The sequence below is a fragment of the Carassius carassius genome, chromosome 11, assembly GCF_963082965.1.
Source record: "Carassius carassius chromosome 11, fCarCar2.1, whole genome shotgun sequence".
NCBI classification, from domain to species: domain Eukaryota; kingdom Metazoa; phylum Chordata; class Actinopteri; order Cypriniformes; family Cyprinidae; genus Carassius; species Carassius carassius.
The window spans coordinates 18289970-18312464 of record NC_081765.1 but is presented as its reverse complement, the minus strand read 5'-3'; the positions used below and the strand labels follow the sequence as shown (position 1 = coordinate 18312464).

At 41.5% G+C, this 22495-nt stretch overlaps 1 protein-coding gene and 1 long non-coding RNA gene across 6 annotated transcripts in view; one reads left to right on the top strand and one right to left on the bottom strand.

Annotated features, from left to right (window-relative positions):
* Nucleotides 1–16857, bottom strand: part of LOC132152941 (zinc finger E-box-binding homeobox 2-like) — a 64158-nt gene extending 47301 nt beyond the window's left edge. For 3 of the 5 annotated variants that reach the window (XM_059561956.1, XM_059561958.1, XM_059561960.1), the window contains exon 1: nt 15347–15693. In XM_059561956.1, coding sequence (XP_059417939.1) covers nt 15347–15470 — 124 coding nt within the window. In that variant the 5' untranslated portion in view covers nt 15471–15693. Of the gene's footprint in view, nt 1–15346; nt 15695–16719 lie in introns of those variants that run through there. The other 2 variants (XM_059561957.1, XM_059561959.1) reach the window with 2 other exon arrangements.
* A 215-nt stretch (nt 16858–17072) lies between these two features.
* LOC132152942 (uncharacterized) lies at nt 17073–21809 on the top strand. Its single transcript, XR_009436600.1, has 2 exons — nt 17073–17214; nt 21593–21809. It is a non-coding gene; the product is annotated as an uncharacterized LOC132152942 (long non-coding RNA).
* The last annotated feature ends 686 nt before the right edge of the window (nt 21810–22495 follow it).

Below are 22495 nucleotides of genomic sequence, written 5' to 3'. Positions count from 1 at the left end.
GGCTTCATCTGTACGCCTTTCCCCCCATCGCTCTGCTCCTGGGAGTTCTGGCGAGAGTATGCCAGGACGGGGTCCGTCTGTTGCTAGTAGCCTCGTACTGGCCGGGCCGAGTATGGTTCGCAGATCTGGTCTCTCTCCTCGAATGGGAGATTCCGATCAGGACAGATCTACTCTCTCAGGCGCAGGGCAAAATAATCCACCCTTGCCCGGAGCTGATGAAGTTGTGGGTGTGGCCCCTAAGGGGGCACAGTTCATAGCTTCCGGTCTCTCAACTGAGGTTGTTGAGACCCTCCTCCAATGTACGCCCTAAGGTGGAAACTCTTCACCTCATGGGGCAGAGACCGCCAGCTTGACCCTGTGAACTGCCCAGTTGGTACAGTTCTTGAGTTTCTACAAGCTAGGCTCTCTGCGGGGTTAACTCACTCCACCTTACAGGTGTACGTGGCGGCCATAGCTGCTTACCACGTCCCTTTCGATGGTCAGTCAGTGGGTAGGCACCCCCTAGTTACACATTTCCTCCGCGGTGCACTGAGGCTGAGACCTCCAGTACGGTCCCGTATTCCCCCGTGGGACTTGGTTGTGATGTTAGAGGCTCTATGTAAAGCTCAATTTGAGCCAATTCAAGATATATCAGATAGACATCTGACCCTTAAGACTGCCCTGTCACTGGCGATTACGTCTCTAAAGAGAGTTGGAGACCTTCAGGCCCTCTCGATGGCCCATAACTACTTAGACTTTGCCCCTGGTATGGCCAAAGCAGTCTTATACCCTCGAGCGGGTTATGTTCCCAAAGTTCCCTCTGTTACACCACAGCCTATAGTACTGCAGGCCTTCTGCCCTCCTCCCTTTCGGGAGCCAGACCAGGAGAAGCTAAATTGTATGTGTCCAGTATGAGCACTGGACGCATACGTCCACAGAGCTGCCCTGTGGAAAAAATCTGACCAATTGCTTGTTTGCTACGGTCCTCCTAAAAAGGGTTCCCCTGCCTCTAAGCAGACCCTTAGTCGTTGGATAGTCAAGGCTATCAACGTCTCCTATGAGTCCTCTGGTCTTCCCCTTCCTTTGGGAGCCAAGGCTCACTCTACGCGGAGTATGGCTGCCTCTAAGGCCTTTCTAGCAAGTGTGTCCCTCTTGGACATCTGCAATGCTGCGGGATGGTCCAAGCCCTCTACATTTGCCAGATTTTACAATCTCGATATGCGAGCCGCTGCTGGCTCTTCTGTCCTCTTGCCTTAGCTGTGCTCTTCGGATACACACTAGGCAGGGGATTGGTAGTCTGGCAGCGCTGGCACATCGTTCCCCAAAGCGCTCGACGCAGCTCGAGTTCCTGAAGAGGAACGTCTCTAGTTTACGAATGTAACCCTAGTTCCTCGAAGGAACGAGACGCTGCGTCGCAGAGCCATACTCCCGGCACCACTGCCGGCACTTGCTTCCCTACTCGAAGCTGAAGCCAGCTGCGTGGCACATGCCTTTATAGCTTCCTGGTCGCTACGTCACTCTGCCTGTGACGTCACCCCGCCTATGACGTCACGCTCTTCCATTGGACAGATTGCACACGATATTCAGAGTTGATCTTGCCAAAGGCGTTTCCCCAAAGCGCTCAACGCAGCGTCTCGTTCCTTCGAGGAACTAGGGTTAAATTCGTAACCTAGAGACGGTTTTATAGTTTTGTTGTTTTTAAGTTTATTTTTTTAATTCTAAAATTGTGCTGTCTGTCCTTAGGTGAAATAAAATAATTTAATAACATAAGATATTATGTCTTATTATGTGTTTTACTTTGTATTACCCAAGGACAGACAAAAAATATATATTTGAAAAAGAGTTAAAAATGGTAAAACAAGACTACATCACTAAATCAAACAAAATGTTTTAATTATTTTTCCATAACCAATTTGAGTTATGGGTTATATTTTGCAAATCATTCCCAGCTTCCTTGGGGACACCTTTTCAGTGGTTCCGAAGATCTCTCCGATCTTGGTGAGGGAATGCATTCCTCAGCCAGGCAAAAAAAAAAAAAAAAAAAGCACAGAAAAGTATCCTAGATTTTTAGTGGGAAGAACATCAGCCCACCCACGTGATGCAGGCTAGGCTGTGCTACACATTAAAGAACAGATTTTGCAGTTGGGAAACAGGATTTATTCATTTCCCCAGGTGGAAAGAAATATTGTTGCCTTGCCCGTGAAACCATGCATCTTTTATTAATATGGTTTAATATTAATCATTCCATTAGCTGCTATGAAAAGCAACTTTAGGTTTTGTAGTGTCACGTCCCTTATATACAACAGGACAGGTACTTCCACTTGTGAAATCGCCTCTTAAAGACTTAAAGTTGTTTCCTACACTCATAACCAAAAGCTAATGGCACAAGACTTGCTTGTAGTGCTTGCAGTGTGTCCAGTAAACACTCAAAATATGTTTGTTTAGAGTGTTGTTTAATTAGATATGTTTGAGGAAGCTTCTATCGGACTCAAACTGTGGACAGTGATCAAAATTTCTTTTCGAATCAAGAAAGTTATGGTTTCCTGATGTCAGTTATCACAATGCCAATCTAGAAGTATGGTGAACTTGTAGCTAGTTAAGATCTAATAATAGACAACACAGCTCCACACAAGCACAGTTTTTCATCACATATGAACAGCTGGATGTGAAATATAGACTTCACACAGCAATGAAGAACAGTGAGGCTGCTTATCAAGTACGAGTCAAATAATTAGCTAAACCGTAATGCAATTGTGACTGTTACTGTGCAGCAGAGGAAGTATAATAAAGGGGAAGTCTAAAGCTTTCTTAAAGGCGTCTTTAACCAGAAGACAACGACAAACAGGCTTTTAGCTTTTGTGAAAAGTGTGCATATATGAAGATGTTCTTACCTGTGTCGATGAACAGATGAGATAAACACCAGCACCAAGGGAGAAAGAGAAAAAAGAAAGAGAGAATTAGTGCATACAGATTTAAAATAACGACCAGGCACATCATTGTAATTAGCATATTAATTATAATATTTACATTCACCATTTATATATACCGGTATATATATATATATATATATAAAAATATTTTTTGACTCTTGCTCTATGGAGCATTCAAAAAATAATTGCTTTCAAAAATAACTGGTTTGAATAGTAACTGTAGACATAACCATATCTTAATAAATGACTTTCTGGTCTAGTGCTCGTATACACAGCTAACATGTTAATTACCGTCTGGTATGGGTGAATCAATTTGCATTTAACCTAGATTTCCAGTTTGACAGGGATTACACCATGTGATCGGCGTGGTCAATATGAACTAATACAGACTACATCTACAAACTGACTTCAGCCTGTATTATATTCTTAGGATTCAAAGTTTTTTTCCTACTTTGCAATGTGTCCTGCATCTTATCACTTAAAGGATCACAAAATAACAAACAAAACAGTAAAGAAAATACACAATGTTTGAAGTGAAAACTTCACTGAAGTTTAAAGCTCGTAGAATAAAAAAGATAAAAATTAAACAAGAAAATTTTTTTTTTATTAATAACATACATCATATGGAGTATATAATTAGAACACTGTTAATCCGTGGGTAAAGCTGTTCATAACAAACCAGCCATAACCCACAACACTATGGTCTTACTAATTCCCATGTCTTAGACATGCTAACAAAAGACCCCTTAGACAAGAGGTATGACCCCCACCCTGTCCTAGTGGGTCACCTATTTACGCTTCCCTGTCTTCTTTCCCACGCCAACCTCATACTCATTAGGGCCCTGCGTAAGGGAGAGTGTCTGCTGGGGCATTAGTTTCAGGTGAACTGGTTGACATGGTGACCCAGAAGGATTCCTCAGTGCATCTTGAACGCCCACTCTTTCCACCTCCCTCCCTGTCCTGTCTCCTGTCTCAACCCACATTGTTTATTTGTTTATTTGCTTTCACCCTGTGTACTTGGTTGGCAGACCGAAAGAGTTTCAACAGTGACTGCCATAAACAAACGACTCATCATGTACAGTAACACACTATTATGACAACCTTAGCAAAAAAAAAAAAAAAAAAGTCTACTTTTGCATGATCGTAGGAAGCCAAGCAAATGCAAACGGTGTCATCTTAAAGGTCACTGGTATCTCATTTAATTCGCTCCAGTTCATTTCAGATGAGAATGAGTGTGTATCAATACAGCCCAGTTCAAATCAATGCAACAGGAAGTTTCCTGCGCATTGTACTGGCTCATGCCAGAGGGCCTAATTTAGGACATGGCTGAATCTCCACCCTTGCTCGAGTGTTTTGGAGAAGACGTCAACAGACCTTCTCATTCTTCACAGAGAGGTGCAGTTATCACATAACCTGTGGAAAAGTGTGGGCGCCATCTCGGGTCTTTAATTAAAAGGGAGAGACTGTAAGCAAACATCCTTTTAAATGTTTACAGATGGCCATGTGTCAACAGCTCGCTGCTGATTGCCGTCAGTCGAGTAGCAATAGACAGCTGGAGCACACTGTTTCGACCGTACTTATCTTATGGGGTATGACTGTTAAATGCCACTTCCTATATTGAGAAACATTATGAGTGAGTAACTATTTGATGCATAAACCTGCAACTTTTGACAAAAAAAGCTGCTTTCCAGCAAATATTTGTAATCAAGCATTTACAAAAACATCAGACTATTCTGTGTTAGTCAACTCAGAATCACAATAAGAAAGCAAGTCCAAAGACATTCGCCCCTGCAGTCATGGGAAATAAGTGTGGGGCTGGCTTGGAAACTGTTTATGTGATGCAAATGTGCTGTTGACAGTATGCTTAACTGAAAGAAAAGAAAATTAAGGTAAAAAGCAGCAACAAGTGAACAAGGGTAAATAGTTTATGTGGACAAATTTACAGGTAACATTCACTGTCAGTTGGGAGGTTCCTGGAACGTTTTTGGTCAAAGCTTTTTGTTGGCACTGCTAATGTAAACTACTCTTCCTTTAATCAGATGAAATGGGAAATTATTGGCCGGACCCAAACAAATCAGCTGCATTTACATGACATGGGATTAAAACACAAAAATCCAACCATCGGGACTCAGTGCACAGCGGCCACCGCAAAAATGCAGGGATGTACTGTGGTGTATTTTTAGGGAGAACATGGAAAATAAAAATGGTAGTGCTCTCTGTGGCTTCTCAGAGCTCTTCGCCTCCAGGGACAATAACCACCCATTCTAAGGAAAACAACATGTACAATGTTTGAAGCAGTGACTCGTCCAACCTTAAATGAGCTGGCTTTACAATAACAAATATCTCAGCAAAAAGCAATTCAGTTCCACCTATTTTATTTCTATTCTAATGCATTATTCTGTCAAGTGAAGATATGTTTGAATTCATGGCAAACTGTCTATCAATGTTCTGTTTTAGTCATCTCTCAAAGTCAGCAGACTGTGATAGATATAAGCCAGTGGACACATACTAGGGCAAAGAGAGAAAACTCACATGGAAAAATACATTTACATCCCATCCTTATATCACTTATATCATTACACTGGCCTTTGACCCTTTTGCATCTGCTGTCTCTAGGGTAGACATACACAAACAGAAAAGGCAGTTTATCAGAACCGACAGCATAGGTTTCTGTTTGACTGTATCATGTCTGAAGAAATAAAATTAACAAATCTCACATTGAGCTCCTGTGCGGTTATTTCAACAGCTCCCTTGGCAAATGAGTCAATCACTGGTCTGAGTAATCTTGTTACCTGTGAAATGCATGCATGTCACTTCTATTGACACAGAACTGCTGAAAAGGAGGCTTAGCTCAGGCAAAACAAACTAGGTGATCGAAAGAGCCATAACTGTCATGCTGACTATGATTTTGTTTTGAAGGACCTCACGATATGATGAACCTTTCACATTTCAGAAATGAAACAGCCTAAAGAATGACTAAGCGACATGGTAGGTCTTTTGGATCTGACTCTGCAGAAAGCACTGTGCAATATGCTTAGGCTGTTGGGAATTAAAGCGTTAATTCTTTTTCTCACCCTGGCAGTATACACCTAGTTTTGCGGGGAACAATCCGTCTCACGGGAGCTCACAACATTCTGAAGCACCTTGTCAGATGCCGCCTGACCTAGTCGCTGCACAGCACCCCAGGGGAGAGAAATAAAAAAGAACGAAACAATGACTGAGGGGTTGTGTGCAGCCAAGAGTAGAAATGAGGGGAGGAGGGGAGGTGACAGCGAAAGGGAAAGAGAATGGGAACGCTCCGATGCTAAGCCCACCATTTCCTCCCCCTCTGCATATACACACACACAGCCAGGCCATTGTAAACCCAGGGGGTTTGCAGATAAATGGCCGCATGTTAACCACATTTGACGTGCTGCACAAAAGGGGACACCGCGGGTCCCATGACGCAACCTGCAACAACTGAAACCCAACTGAAACCTTGCTTCCTCACCTCACCTCCTCCTCCTGCTTCGCCTATCCTAACAGAGATAGAAAAAAAACATGAGGTGCACTGATAGGGTGAAGCTGGAACGTCAAGTGCAGGGAGAGGCCAAACAATTTGTCGCTATAGGCTGCAAAGACTCCTCAGCATTACGCCTGACTGGGCTTTTTGACCCAGTGCCATGTCAGAGCAGTAACAGTCCCTGAAACTGAAAACAAACACACAAAAAAACTAACAACAAAGTTATTTGAAATACTTTCCTTTCTCTGTGTTTCCCAAAAAAATCTATAGTGATAATTATACATAACAAGTTAATACACTTTGTTAACCTTAACAAATCTAAAGGGATGTTTCAAAGCTAGCGGAATGTAGTTTAGCCTAACAAGATCACTGGACTTTTGTTAACTAAACACTCCATAGGTATGATTAATTTACTGTCATCTTAGAGATTGATGGGACATTCGAGCCCCATATGTATCTGAATGAAGTGCATTTGTGATGACAGGCTTGCAGACAGGACGTTACCGAGCGGAAAACTTTACTTTGAGCATTTGCCATGGACCTCTCTTCCTTTGGAGCCCATTCAGGTACAAAATGTGACCTCTGAACACCAGAGCATGGGAGCCAGCCTTCACTTTCACTCCTGCACCCACTCTCACAAGTACAGAGCCAAAAAAAATTTGTGTGTGTGTGTTTCAGTTTGCAGTGCCAGCAATAACCTTTTCAGCCTCATCACGTCTTTGATGCCTGACGGACTACACAAAAGCACCTGCTCCATCCCCGGAGAGCTTCTTTGGTTCCCCCCGCACCAACCCCTGCTGACCTCACCGGCATTCCATGCCTTTGGGGGGCCCTTCCCATGGCTACCTCTTCCTCAGCTGCCCTGGGACCCTCCAGCAGCCGCCCCCTCCACCCCCTAATCCCACAGTAAACACGGCAGGGCCGGTCGATTTGGAGGATGCACGGGACTTCTCACAGAGCTTCAAGGAAAGGTGCGCCATGGATAAGGCCTCGTTGCGTGGGAATGAGGGAGGAGAGGGTACAGCACCTCATTGAGATGCAAAAGGGTCACTGGCAAAGTGAAAACCTCATAAAGTGACAAAGGCCTCTCCAGGTTGATGTGGAGATGGGTGAAGTTTTTGGTTAATGCAAATTTAGGATTGGTGCGATAAAAAAATGTAAATTAATGCTGAAGTCCTGAATGCCATCAAAAAACAAAAAAGTAGTGTTTTATTTAACTGGAGAGTTACCAGGTAAAGTTTGATCACTTGAATAAACAATTATTCAGTGTTTCCTCCCACCTTTTTCTTTGCCTTAACAAAACAACATTGTCATGGATATTCGTGTCCATCTGCCTTTATGTGTGAGACATTGGAGAAAGAATGAAAGAAGAAGAGAAAGAAACTTGGTGTTTGTGCTTGTGTAAAAGATCATCTAGTGGACTGACAGTGAGCAGTTTTTTTTTTTTTAACAAAAGAAGGTGTCTTTCTTTCTAATATAACGTGACAAGAGGAGTTTCCAATACTAGATACATCACATCCAAACTAAAGGCATTGTGAAACTGAGAAAATAACCTCTCGGCCATCAATAAGTATTCCTCAAAAAACATGTAATGACTCTGTCTCACACCTCAACAAAAGCATGACTATACTTGCTTCCCTGCATGTTTGCACAAAAGCTGGTGTGTGAAGTGAATCAGCAGGCGGTGCCACCCTCGCATTACAAATGGCTTGCTCAGTCCTTCCCCTTTTCCATTTCCTGTGTACCTTCCCACAGCATCACGTGACCCCTCCAACATCCCTAACACTCCCCTCCCCTCTCCGCCAATTGCTACCCGCCATACCCAGCCAGCGCTGCTAGACAGTGCACTAATTGCATACATGCCAGGCTACCACCACAATAAAGCTGGGGGGGGTGGCTTGCTCATTTGTGAGGATGGCTGAGGAAGGTGCCACACATGAATATTTCATTAGCTTTAATTGCTGAGGAACACTTTCTTTATGGCAGTCTCGCCAAAGAGGCCACCACTGGTAATAACGAGGCCTGGCCCATTGTAATAGTTGAAAAGATGATGGCATTAAGACCTGTGATTTTGCCATCCTGAAAAGGTGGATTCAGTTGTACCATCTGGATCTGTGGCACACATGGCAATTCAATCCCACTACTACCTAGCAATTGGACTATTAAGGCCTGACATCATTCAGTTACAGTAGACCCCCTCAGGGCACCATGTACATCAATATAAGGAAGTCTCCCATCATTCAGTCAGGTAATTTACAAATTCATCACTTCACAGCCAAGGTCAAGTAGAAACAGATCAAACCCTGCTCACTCCTACATTTTCAAATCTAAAATATGACTAAAATCGCACACTCTCTGTTAAATAAACTTTACTTCACACACCTTTGAACAGCTCAGATTCCCTAACATGAATAAATGCACTGGTTGAAGTGTGCAAAAGAGCTAGTCCATGCTAACATTTCATTTGTAGCGACCAGAGGCTGCTTTGACGGGGCCATCAGATCCAATCCTCCTGAGTGCTAGCGCTTACACTAAGGAAGAGAATCATTTAGCCCAGGAATGTAAAGCACAGGACATCCTCCCTGATAAGGAGCAGTCATGCCTTGCCCGAGGTTGTGGGCCAGGAGTTATCGACTTGAAAGGCAGCAAGTCAGCACTACAATCAGTCCATGGCTTCTGTGAGTAGAGAGTCTCCTCATTACTGTAATTGCTAGACCTGCAACCCTCAAAAAAGTGGTGCCCTATAATCTCAGACAAGAGCCATGCTGGTGGACAGTTGGAGAAGCAGTAAAAAGGATAAGGCAGAGCTCAGTGACTGCTTTCAAAACTTCACCTCAGATAATGATAAGACACAGCAGATTCAAGGAATGACGGGGAATGAGGTGCTACAAACACGGCCTGTCTGTTAAACAGCAGGCAAAGAAGAAATGTTGTCAGGAGTAATTCCTCAATACTGTTCATTTCCTGAGGTAGCAGGTTGACATATGCTTATGGCGCAGCCCCTATGTCCCAAGCAAGCGCTGGGAATAGCACATTCCACCCTTTCACCATTTGGAATCCACATCTGTGCCATAGAAAGATGTCAGAGCCCAATGCCAGCGCTTTTACTTTCACTTTTACGATGCAAATAGATGACTGAATAAGTATGTCTTTAGATAACAAGACTGAGGAATCACAGGTATTGGCCCTTCCGAAATAGACATGCATGTTTAGTCTGATCTCAGAGCAGTGGGTCAGAATGAAAGAGGCCATTACACTCAAGCTAATCTCTGAGAGCAATCTATTCCAATTACTTAACTACCATATCACAGGCCAACATCTCCACCCTCATCACAGCAAAGGGAAGATATGCGTCAACAGATGCCGCCTGTGTTTTCCTAGCAGCCCGGTGAGGGGAAACCTTCAAACACAGACTCTAGATCTGGCATTAGGGCGGGAACATTGTCAACAGAGTGAGCTTTAAGAGGCATTCACCCATACATGGGAGGTCTGGGTCCACAGATGTCATGACACCTTAATCCACCGATCTGTTATTGATTGTTCCGTGTGTCTATGACCTTGCCGGAGGTGTTCCACTAATCAAACTGGACATGTCCATGTGAGTGCGTACGGTGTACATGTGGGGTGTGTGAGAGAGCATCCATATGTGTAGGCAAACATAAGTCAGACTTGAGGGAACAATTAACCATGAAACTGTCAAGAAAGGATGAAAAATAGAGGGGTTAAATGCTTAAAAAAACACTTTTTATCAGAAGCTTACTGATTTTCCATGTAGAAAGTTCCATTCACAACAACGCACACACATCCTAGTCGAGCTTAACCTTAGTCCCATTCATTATCACCGGGACTGTTGTTTCTGCTGCCTGCAGTGACATACCTCATTATTGACCTTGGTAAATCCTCACTGTTTAGGCTAACGGCAATTCGGCACCACAAAATGTCACAGCGCTACTCAGCACTCACTCGTGAAGAAAATGTGCACATAGTTAGTTAGAGGGAAGATGCACAACAAACTCTGTCAGTCACCTTGAACCGCAAACATACAATTCCACGGCTGAGCACCTTGAACAACAACAGATAACTTGTAAAGTACAGCCTCTGACTATGGAGACATTACACACTATCTTGGTCATCATGGCCGGTGTGGTTGTTTTTGGCACTCTTAGGCCGACTACCAACACCCAATGTAGCGGTGGACTGCATAAAACCAGAGCTGTAGCATTTGAAGCTGTATCATCTATTAGAGAGTGGGAGAGCAAGAGAAAAGAGGAGGGAACAGACTCACTACTGTGAATTGCCCATTCTGGTTAGTCACAAGTGACGCAGGACTAACGAAGCCTCCGGTGGTGTTCTCCTGTCCCTCTTAGTGGTGACAGATGTTAGGAGAACAGAGTCAGATAAAGCTCTCTGCACTAGCTTGGAGAAAGAAAAAGAAATGGGGGATGGGCTTAACTTGGAATAAAAACACCATAGTAATGCCACGGCTAGACAGTTTCCTGCCACAAAGTATATAGGAATCTAAGCATCTTCTAGAAGATATTCAAAAATATCACAAGCTTTTGCGGGAGCTCATTATACAGGCATGTACCAATGCACTTTCTGCAGATGCTTCAGAGACAACTCCTCTACCTAGAACCATCTAATCTATCGTGTCCAGAGAAGAAGTTGGAGGCACACAATGGGGGCACATCTCTACACTAATGTATGTTCCCTTGTCTTTGGCAGATAGCAGACTGATTTAGCTTTAACCAGCCTCCCTGGGCCACCAGCATACAGCTTAATACGATAATACGGCCGCCCGGTGAAGCATTAGCCCTTCTGCACCCCAGCAAACAAAGGACCCCCTCTTTCCAAGCAGGGTCCGTCCCCTCCCCAGTGTCCATAGGTGTTTGCTGAAGTAAATCGGCCTAAATCCTGAACAGCTTGGCCCAGCTGAAAGGGGAGGGGACTTGAATGAAGGTGTACAGATAATCTCCTTTTCTTACAAAAAAAAAAAAAAAAAAAAGTCTAGGGGGGAAGGAGCGAAACAGATAAAATTAAGAATTCATATCACATGGTGCATTTTGAGTATTCTTACGTTCCCTCTCTCTCTCTCTCTCTCTCTCTCTCTCTCTCTCTCTCTCTCTCGGTATGCCTGTGGATTTGCATTTGTGATCCCTGACCTATTGAGGTACAGGGGGAAAAGCGAATGAAAGACTAACACAATAATGGATGTCTTGTCTGTCAGTGAAAAGGCACAGGCGTTTGGCCCCTGACTGGATGTTTTGTCTCACTTTGTGAAAGCGATGGACTGCTAGAAAGTGTCGGTCCTGAAAGTGGCATCTGTCCTGCCACCCATACAAATCCACGGATCTCTAAAGAACAACGTCTCGTTTCTCTTATCTCTATATCTGGGTCGTTGGCTTATCTTGAATATGGCAGATGCATAGCAACTTTAGGGGTGGAGTGGGGGAAACAAAATATAACCAACAGAAGCTAGTCAAAATGAGCGAGGTAAAACTGAGCGTGTGATATTGCTACAAAGTGACAACATAAACATCTAACACCTAACGTCTGTTGCAGCACTTTAAAAATGGATTCTGCATGGTCTCAAGCACTTGTGATATTTATTTTGGGTCCATAAAACAATCTGTTGCTAGCCCCTCCATTTAACTGGCCCCCAGATCCTCTCCAATATACACACACTAACTTGTTTTCTCTCACTCAATTCTTGCTAACCTTATCAGTGTCTATCTCTTTCTCTTTTTTTGGGGGGGGGGGGGGTCTCAAAGTCCCTCCCTATTTTCTCTCTCTCGTCTGCTATTTGGCTGTTAATAGTTCCAGACTGGCATCCAGTAACATTATCTAGCCATTAGTGAGGACCCCATCCCTTGGCTGAGCAGTTGACCAGCATGGGTAGCGTAACCAAGGGAGTTTAACAATCGCAAAGAGGCACCAAAGTTATGTCACTCTACCTTTATACCTCTAGCTCTAGATCATAATTTCCACCTTTTCTCTCCTCACTTGGTCGCTCTTGCACTCCCTTTCTCCTTTCTCTTTTGCACTCTTTTCATCTCTGGCTTTGGGATGCTGAAAGCGAGAGAGTGGCCTGGCAGCAGTGAAAGGGCTGAATTGTGATTAAGAAGGAGGAGAGGAGCTCCTTTTCTTTGTTCTGCCCTAGGGGGTGTTTACTGAGGGGGTGTGTAGTGGAGGAGGGAGAGAGGGAGTGAGAGAGGGAAAATAGAGAGAGAGAGAGAGAGAGAGAGAGAGAGTGAAGGAAAGGGGGTGGCTGAAACATGGCATAGCAGATATGAAAGGCATTCAAGTCAGCACAGATGATGGTACTGCTGGAGAGCTACTTGAGATTGGTGTGTACATGTATTTTAGAGGGTGAGGCCTCTATTTGTAAATGTGTGAATAATTAATTGTGAGAATTGTTTTATTTTTTATTTTTTTTGAAAAGACGTATTTAGTAGGAAGTGGTTAAAGAAGGAGGGTGAAAGGTATCTGCCGCAGCTGCATTCACAATGCCCGGTTGTGTGCGATATGTGCCAAAGACAGTACACTAGACACCCTGGTACTGCTGATTATAAGAGCATGCCAATGAGATGCCCCAATGACAAGCCATTGTCTTTGCGCTTTGTCTCAGTGAACCTGCTAGCCTCTTTATGCCATCCGAACAAATATCACACAATGTTCCTTTCAAAGAAACAAGTGATTTAATCTGTTAACTGCTGTGACTCAATACAGTGACTTCTTACAAAGGCTTCTGATAATTTGTAGTAGCAGCTCTGGCATCAGTTTCATAACAAGCCAAAAAACAAGAATGAATCAAAAATAAATTTTAAAGTGATAGTATGCATCATATAAAAATTATGCCTAATAACAGGGCAAAACCGAAAAAATTATAAACCAATGTGGCTGAACATCACAACAAGCTTACAGCGATTTGTCATTAAAGAGAAATCGACACACAACAACAGAACCATGAAAATCTCTAGAATGCTGCAACTTTACAGTCTTGTTCCTCTGACAGTTTTGTCAAGCTGGCCCTCACAGCTGGATGTGACGTGTTGTGAAAAAAAAGGGGGAGGTTGGGGGTGTGGGAGGGTAAATGACAACCACAACACAACTTCAGCCAGAGAGCAGATCAAGTTTCACATAGGGCCTAATGTGACCTCCCATTGGGCCCTCGAAACAGCGGGGTGGGGCCGAGTTGTGAGAGAAGAGGACCTAAACTACAAACTATATATATAAATTATAATAATAATAATACAAATACAAATAAATTTGGATTCATTATTTAACGAATCTGTCATTGTAATATTCAGGAAATTGTTCACATTTGGTAAAATGTGTGTTTGTTTTTAAACAATTGCGTTAATGAGTCAATAAAGTAAGAAACGAATGTATACATTTCATAATAAATAGTATGCTAATGGCTAAAGGTTCATGCAAAATAATAATAAAGTCTGCTGAATAATTTGACATAATTGTATGAAGGCTTAAAAGCGAAGTTTTTCAACTGAAAGGTATACAGCTAGTCAATATCATTAATGTGTGGGTTTTACTTCTGTTATTTGCATTTATATTGTAACTGCCTGTTAAGACGATTCAAAACATTTTACTCAACTCACGTCCCATTTAAGACTCGTTTCAAAGTCATCGCTTATTTATCTAGTCCTCTCCTTATTCTCCTCAAACATTTTGTCATTAAAATAAAGGATACAAGTATAGTGTCTCCAAAAGTTAAATAAGTGAGCACTAATGTTTTCCCCTAGCAAATGTGCTCAAACAGCATCTTAAAATAATAATAAACTCAACATAATGCATTTGTCTTTCAATCCGAATCAAGATAATTTCAGATTGACCGCTTCACTCATTTTAGCCCCTATTTGAAAATAAGTTTCAACCCATCGACTTTATTTAGTGTCATATACTCCGCGACACACTGCATCGATTTTTTATCAAATCAATAGATCGCATTTAATAAGGTATCGAGGTCAAACATAACTAACAGGATCCGGAAAAATGTGTAAATGCTACTCCAAAAATAACCAAAGCAATATTTACATGTAGGCTATTTAAAAAAAAAAAATACAGATTGAAAAGCATTAATTAGAAGTGTTTTAAAAAAATCTAACGCTCTGTTCTGATTACAGTTAATATTTTCCTCTTACAAAAAAATAGGCTATTGTTATCAATAAAAGAAGGACATGACAGCGTGAATGATAGCCTGAAGATCTTTGAAGATGAGTTTGTTTTTCTTTGTGTCTAACATGCTGCTCAGGCCAGTAGTACTATTGTAGGCTACCAGGACTTTTCTTTTCGTCTTTTTTTTCTTAGGATTCCAACAAAAAACATTAGTCACTTAAATTTGCTTCAATAATGCCTTCGACACAAACCAAAATTCATGTGTTCAATAAGTCATAACACTTGTGACTATATTTATAAATTAAGAAAGGGACGAAAAGTGTCCCAGCACATAACCTGTAGCAATACTTCATCCTTTACAACTTCAGCAAAGACAGAAGTCTATAACAAGTATAACTAAAACGGCTTTCAAATCGCATAAAACACTCAAAACAACTTTCTGAAGCATTTAAAGGTATTTTAGAGCCGTGTTGTGTCCAGCAAAAGACACGCGAGCGCGCACGCACTCTCACACACATAACGGTTTTGTGCTGTGAGATAGGCTAATAAACGCTCATATCTGAACTCTCCCACTATCTCTTACTCTGTTACAACTTAAACATTTCCACGGCAATGAAAACACTTTATGCCAGTATATTTATACCTTAAGCACACAAGAGAATAGTTTACACTGTCGCTGAGTTTTCCGCACTCTTCTGTACAGCGCTTAAGTTGACAACGCACAATCTCACCCAAATCCAACTGTTTTAAAGACGCTAGAACAAGCCGGAGTTCAGTTTTTCGCCGAAAGTCACTTTCTCACCGTTCTTTCTCCTCGGGTTGGCCTGTTTTCTCCTCTTACACCGGGGACCCTCCGCCATGATCTCCTGCTTCATTGATAAGAGTGGGTCAGATGGCAGCAGTCCGCATGGGCTCCGCTCCTTCATCCAAGATCTAGCAAGCAACACACACACGGCAACAATTGGACTCTTAGGACAGGAAGGAGGATGTGTGTCGCTCACAGGAGAGAAAATGATATTTGGGGGGTAGAGTGACTGAGAAGTCCGAATTAAGTTATCCAGGAGGGTTTGTTGAGAGGCACCCTGAGCGTCCTGCGCGTCGTCTGATCTTTTGAAGTGTGTGTGTGTGCGTGTCTGTGTGTATGATCGGACAGCAGCGCGTGAGTGCGCCAATGAAGGGGGACGGACACACCGACACCTTCAAGTCACCATAAAGCATGTGCTGTATAGAGATTTTAACAGAATGAGAAGCAATGAAAGTTTTCGGGAACTTCTATTTAGTGGAAATGATTTATGTAGTTTGTTATTTTATCCCCCTCTATCAGCTTTAACTTCTAATCTCGTGGGCTGCTTTCTATGTGAGTCTGATAGATGTAAATAATTGGCTTCGTGATTTCTGTTGCATGACTTACACTGACTGACCGAATTTCAAATAGTATATTTACTTTTGCTCAGGATTGTCATTAAAAAGTTCGTTAGTTTATGTTTTAAAATACTAAAGAGAAACAGTATTAATTAATCCATATGTTTATTTATTTATTTATTAATTTTTTTAATAACCAAAACATTAGCTACGTGTGGCATTTCTTTATCTAATAATTACTTATAATACATCTTGCATCTGTAATTGTCATCTTACCATAATGTAAAAAAAATAAAATAATAATAAATCCCAGCATTGTGCAGGCGAATCCTTAAAAAACACAGAGAATCCAAGCATTATAAACAAACAAAAATTCTACATTAGCCTTTCATCACAGAAAAAGTAAGTCTCGGAAAATTTGTGGATTCTGATGACAAAATCTTTTTTTTTTTTTCTCAATCAAATATGTTTAATATTTATACTAAAACTCGTGTAACTAACATCTAAAATAAGACTTAAGAGACACGGATCTGAAAAGGGTTTTTATGTTGTGGTCTAAAGGGAACGCACCCGTTTATGAGAGACGCGTAAACATGCACTAATAAATTTAACGAGCGACATCCTCCTCATCATTATCCTTGCGTGAAGCTGCCGGTGTGTCAGCATCCGTGAGGCGCGCGCACCTTTCTCACCTGCGCCGGCTGAAGCCGAGTTGATTTGCAATCTCATATTCGGGAGGGGGTTACAAAGTCAAATAGAGTGTATAAAAAGCATCCACAAGGACTCAAGTACACACGAAACAGGCTCACCTACCCGATTCTATATGAAAATTCCCCCAAAGAGTCGGTTAGAGGGGAGGAAAACGCCACAGAGATGTTTGGAGCGCTGAGGAGGACTCTGCTCTATAATGAGGGACCGTTATTCCTGTTGGACAGGTTTGGACTGATCTCTGTGAGCCACAACACGGAACAAACCTGAGGACGCACTGACGTGTTCCGCCTCTTCAGATGACATTTCTGCGCTCTCTCTTTTACTTTTGCGCTCCGAGACTCTGACACACACGCCACCTATCTTCACACGGTGGGATAGATGGAGAAACATTGAGGTCGTCTGATGAACTACATCAGGTGCTCGCGTCTATCGTTCTGCAACACAGGTGGGAGTTTGGAAAGGTGAGGCGGTGGACATTCTATAATGCAAGCGGAACAGAGTAAGAATGGCTACAACTCGAACATTGACAGCATGATCTTAAGGAAGAGGAGCTGAAAGCATGAATGAGAGGCTTCCGGTGCTGCAGGGATCTGACAGGTAGCTCACCTGTGTGTGGTGTGTGCGCGCGCGAACTCTTTCACCTGACATTTCATTGTTACTTCTGATCTCGCACGGTGATCAGTGTTGCATATTAGAATGCCTATGTTGTATATGTGATCTACTGTAAAAATACGGACTGCTTACGGGCTCCAGGGTGCACAGTGCAATTAAAAGATACGTTATGGGGCAGATTCCAAGCAAGACGTGATGAATTCGTTGCAGCAGGCGATCAAGAATCAATTATTTCCACCAAAATCTAAGCTAGCCACAAATCTCGATATATATATATATATATATATATATATATATATATATATATATATATATATATATATATATATATATTATTATTATTATTATTATTATTTCAAACGTTTCCCCCTTTTCTTCAATATTCTTTAGCTCTTAATCTTTCATTTTAATACTTCTTGATTTATTAAAAGCACTCTGTCTGGTACAGTGTGAAAAAAAAAAATTACCCTCCCTTTTTTTTGTGGTAGTGTAGCCAGAAAAGAGACTCTGGGTGTGCATATGAAAATCTGGGTGTGCCACATTTATTGTCAGATTACTGTGCAAATTTATTAACCCTAACCATAACCATGCCCCACATAACCATAAAACTATATAAAATAATATAGCTGCAAGCAGCAATACAAGGCCAACCCTGCGAGGCACAGCAAGCAGACCAAGTATGGCGCACAGCAAGCACAGCCAGCATTTAAGCACAAAGAGCAGTGCGGAGCCTGAAGAACAAAACATCAAAAATCGGGGACAGTAGCCTACTTTTATGCGGCTCGGCCTGAAGATTTGAGCAAATGTTGGACAATTTTGGACCAATTTTGAAGGAGGAGTTTTTTTCCGTGGCCAGGAGTACAGGAGGAGTCACATCTGTTGATGTTGGGCCCGGGGAGGGAGAAACATCCTCATCAGATGTAACGTTAGGCCTTGTGTCCGGCTGTCCATCAAGCCGAGGTTTTTTGCTAAAAAATTAAGAAGGGAGCTCTGCGACATATTGCTAGCTAGCAATGTGCAATCAAAAATTATCTGTTTATATCATAGACAGTAAGGTTTATATGCGGCAAAGATCTCTGGGGAGCTGCTGGGGTCACAGTCAGCTGATGTTTGCTGATTGGTTGGCAGTTCGAATGTTGGCAGATATTTTTTTTAATGAAAATAATTTAAAAATTTATATTTTGAGCATTATGGCACCATATAGGCCTATTGGATTCTTATTTCTGTGCCCCTGAGAGTAGCCTATGATTTAGAATGTTCAGTGGCGTCCCAGAACTATCTATCTATTCAAATGTAATTTGTTTTATTCATATATCAGACACACATAGCAGAACAATAAAGTTTACTCTATTCTTCTCCCAGTTCAACAGCCACTTACTTTCATGTCTTCCGGGAGAAACTGGGGAATTCAAGTGCTGTACGTTAAATCCGGCTGACAGGACTCCGAACTGCAGCGCTCATCTCGTTATAGATCAAGATAATTCATTAAGGTTTTTAAACGAAGAATCGGAATATCAGATAGTTGACATGGTAAGCAAGTTTGTGAATATATTTTAATAAAAAATGAAAAATTAAATAAAACGAATAGCGATACATCTGTTAGTTATTGTGGCTGCGGTGTGTCACGTGACAACCGTGACGCGTCGCCATGGAAACAAAGGGTCAGTTGAAATATTTGTAACTTACGCGTGAAAGGGTTGATTTTAAAACATATATTTTCTAAGTAAACAACAATAGCCCAAGTTTAGTAAACATTTTTTATTGAGACTGTAAAAAATAATTCTGCAGCTATTTTTAGGTGTGCCAGCTGCCACTTTGGGTGGCACCGGCACACCCGTGGCTACGCCAAAGGTATGGATTACTGATTGACCAATAAAATATCAGTGCTCTTTGATGTAGTCATTAAAGACCAACTGGATTTCACTTTTATGAAAGAGGCGTTTATATTAATCGATTTTATTTAGACATTGCTTGAGCATTGCGCACTTGTAAATCCCTCGTTGCTCATGATGCATGTAATAATAATAATAATAATAATAATAATACGTATTTTAATTTTTAATAACGTGTTAATATAATATTTTATTTAACTTTTTTTGTCCATAAAATATGGGAACACTAGATGCTGATTTCACTCTTTTCCCCTCTTCATGCATTTTTATTTTTATGAATGCGTGTTTGTGCGGCTGTAGAGTGTGGCGTGAAATTGGATCATAGTCGACAGAATAAAACCTAACCTAGAAATGTATTTGTGTCGATTAATTTTTTGTATTCTATGACACTATGACCTATTTTCTGGAGAAGTAAACGAAAGATTCCAGTTTAACAAGGACGGTGCTCAGCTAATCGTTCTGTGTGTGCTGGTGTCGATTGCCAGCTGAAGTTCTGCTGTATTACTCATTCACTTTGACTGGATTCAGCTCCCCTCGCGAGCTTTCTTACTAATACATTCAGAGGATAAAACGGCATATATTAAATTCCTGATTGTCTAACTGCCATTCACAATGATAAAAAACCAACGTGAGCTCATATTCTTACGTTTCACCCACATACTTCTGTTCCCAAATGATCCCTTTGTCTCATATAACAAGATTCCTCCTGCTCTCTTCATCGTATGCCCTGAATGCACCTTAGTTAAATTGTTAGGACTTAATCATTACTGCTAGTTAGATGTTTGTTTTGGCATCATTGAAAAAATAGTAATAAAGGAATGTCTTAAAAAAATTGAAAATATTGAATTAATTCTGTCAACTATTGATCCAAGCTGTATGAATTGGAAGAAAAAAAAAAAAACATTAACCATTGAAGAACCAGTGTTGAGAAGTAACAAATCAAACTACCACAGCTTTTACAGAGAGCAAAACCTTCTGTTCCATTATCAGTCAGGGGGAGTTTACTGCTTTCAGAAAACTTGAAAGCAGAAAAAATAAATGCGTTCACTCGATATAGTTTTACCAATAATTTTGACAGGTCATCAGAGACCACTATCATTGACCTTTCAGATGGAAAATGTCAAGAAGAAGACAACACTCAATGGTCTGAGTCTTTTCTAGTACTTGACAACTAGTTAGGCCTGATTATGCCACAAAAACACAAAACATAGACTGCTGACAAAATACCTGTGGGCACAGGATGGAAAGAGGGAAGTTCTGCCACATCATCTACAGCGCCATCAGCCCCTCATATAGACGAGAGTGACTGTTTAGTCTAGGCAAAGTTAGTTTAAAATCAGCAAATTCTTGGAAATATAAAAGAGAACTGAGAGAATGAGTCAACAAAAACCTGAGGAAAGGTTTACCATACAGTGACCACGTGAGCTCCTAGTAACCTCCCCAACAAACCAACGCACGCACACACACACACACACACACACACACACACACATATATACTGTTGCATAAGTACATCTTGCAACACTGCAAGAGACACAATCTCAGTACCCTTCAGGGTGAGACACTGGAAACAATGATCAATACGATGCATTTTATTAATATTGCATGTGCTGCAGTCTGACACTGTCATAAAAAGGACAACTGCTTTGGCATTTCTGACTCAAACTTTCTTTAAACTACTTTTTTATGACACCTTTGATGTTGCTTGGTCCCATATTGTCATTGTCACCATTCTCGGTCCATCCACCCGTTCCACCCCCTCTGTGTCTGGCCCACTCTACGTCTCAGGACAATGGAAGTCTGCATGTGGCGAGGGTCTTGTCTGACCTATTGTCAGTCTAGCATGGGGAGACTATAGGTGCAGGTCAAACGAGACAGGGGCCCTTGATGTGCATGCAGACGGACACAAACATCCCATCCCCTGCGTCCCACAAGCATGACCTAATCCAGATACAGCCGCTGTCAACATAAACACATGACTAATCTGAGTGCATCTATGGCAATAATACCGGTCTAAGTGGAAAGGAGAAGAGTGGGGGAGTGCTGTGGCCTAATCCTAAGGGGGGAAAAGTACAGATTAATATTAGACCTTGGAAACATAACACTATTTTGGGGAGGGGAGGTCAGGGCTTGGTTTCACCTTAAATTGAGTGAGTGATATGTAGGGGCATATGGTCACTCTATCAGCTTACAAAATAAAGAAGGATTAGTCCTTTTGGACGAGTTTCTGTGATGTGATTACACTCGTGTCTTAGAAAAGACTAGTGTTACGGGGCTATTAATTGTGTAACGATCTTGACCATGTTTGTCAGAGGCTTATAAATCATTCTGATATCAAGACTTTTGCTAAAACAACTTCAGGGTCTCATTTTAGTATTAAAAAGTGAGTGCATTAAGGTGTATATACAATTTTGTCTACTGTGATTTGTTGATCTGAACATAACACAGACTCTTCATTCCGAATCTTACAGTGTGCAGCAGGACTGTGACCTTTTGACCCCCGCTGAAAGACATCAGGACCGCACAGATGGGAGGCACACCTTAGCCCCTGTATGATTCACTTTCGTTCTGATTACTGCTTTAATGTGGCGCAACAGCTCTTTTCCTGACCAGGTTCCTGTTTAGAGGTCTTCCTGTAAATGTCATGTGTTCCATGAATAAATCAGACATTATGACTACGCAATTGCAGCATGTCCTAACACTTTCTTTGTGTAACTTAATTGTATGGTCAAAACTTTTGCTTTTACCTCTAAATGACTGGAATATTACATACATACAGTACATACAGTATATACATTCATACACATGCACACAAACACACACACACGTGGCTGTAGTGACTTGATGGTAAATGTATAGAAACCTGTTTCCACCTCAAAGTAAATAATTTAAAAAAAGTAATAAAAGTCACATTCCGACATAAAAAGTCAAAATAGCAATTTATAAAGCCAATTTAGAGAAACAAGGTCACAATTGTTAAATAAAAAGTCACACTGCAAGGTATAAAATCATAATCAGGAGATATAAAGTTGCAATAACGAAAATAAAGTCTAAAAGATTTCTTTCTTTTTATTTATTTTTTACTCCACGCCAGAAATGGGCTTCCATTGTGTCATCAACTATTTCCGGCATTATCTATTATCTATTATTGTATATCTGTTATAAATAGTTTTTGTCATATTCCCACAACAACCATCATGTTGACCAAATGAGCAAATGCTGTACTGTACAGGATCATTAAAATAGCATTATTTTTTACTCTTAGTGAATGTAATGTTTTTTACCAGTAGAGCCTCAGATTTGGACCCCCCACAGCCTACCGGATTTGGACCCCCAAGTACGCACAGGAGTATGATGTAGTGGGTTAAGCCAAA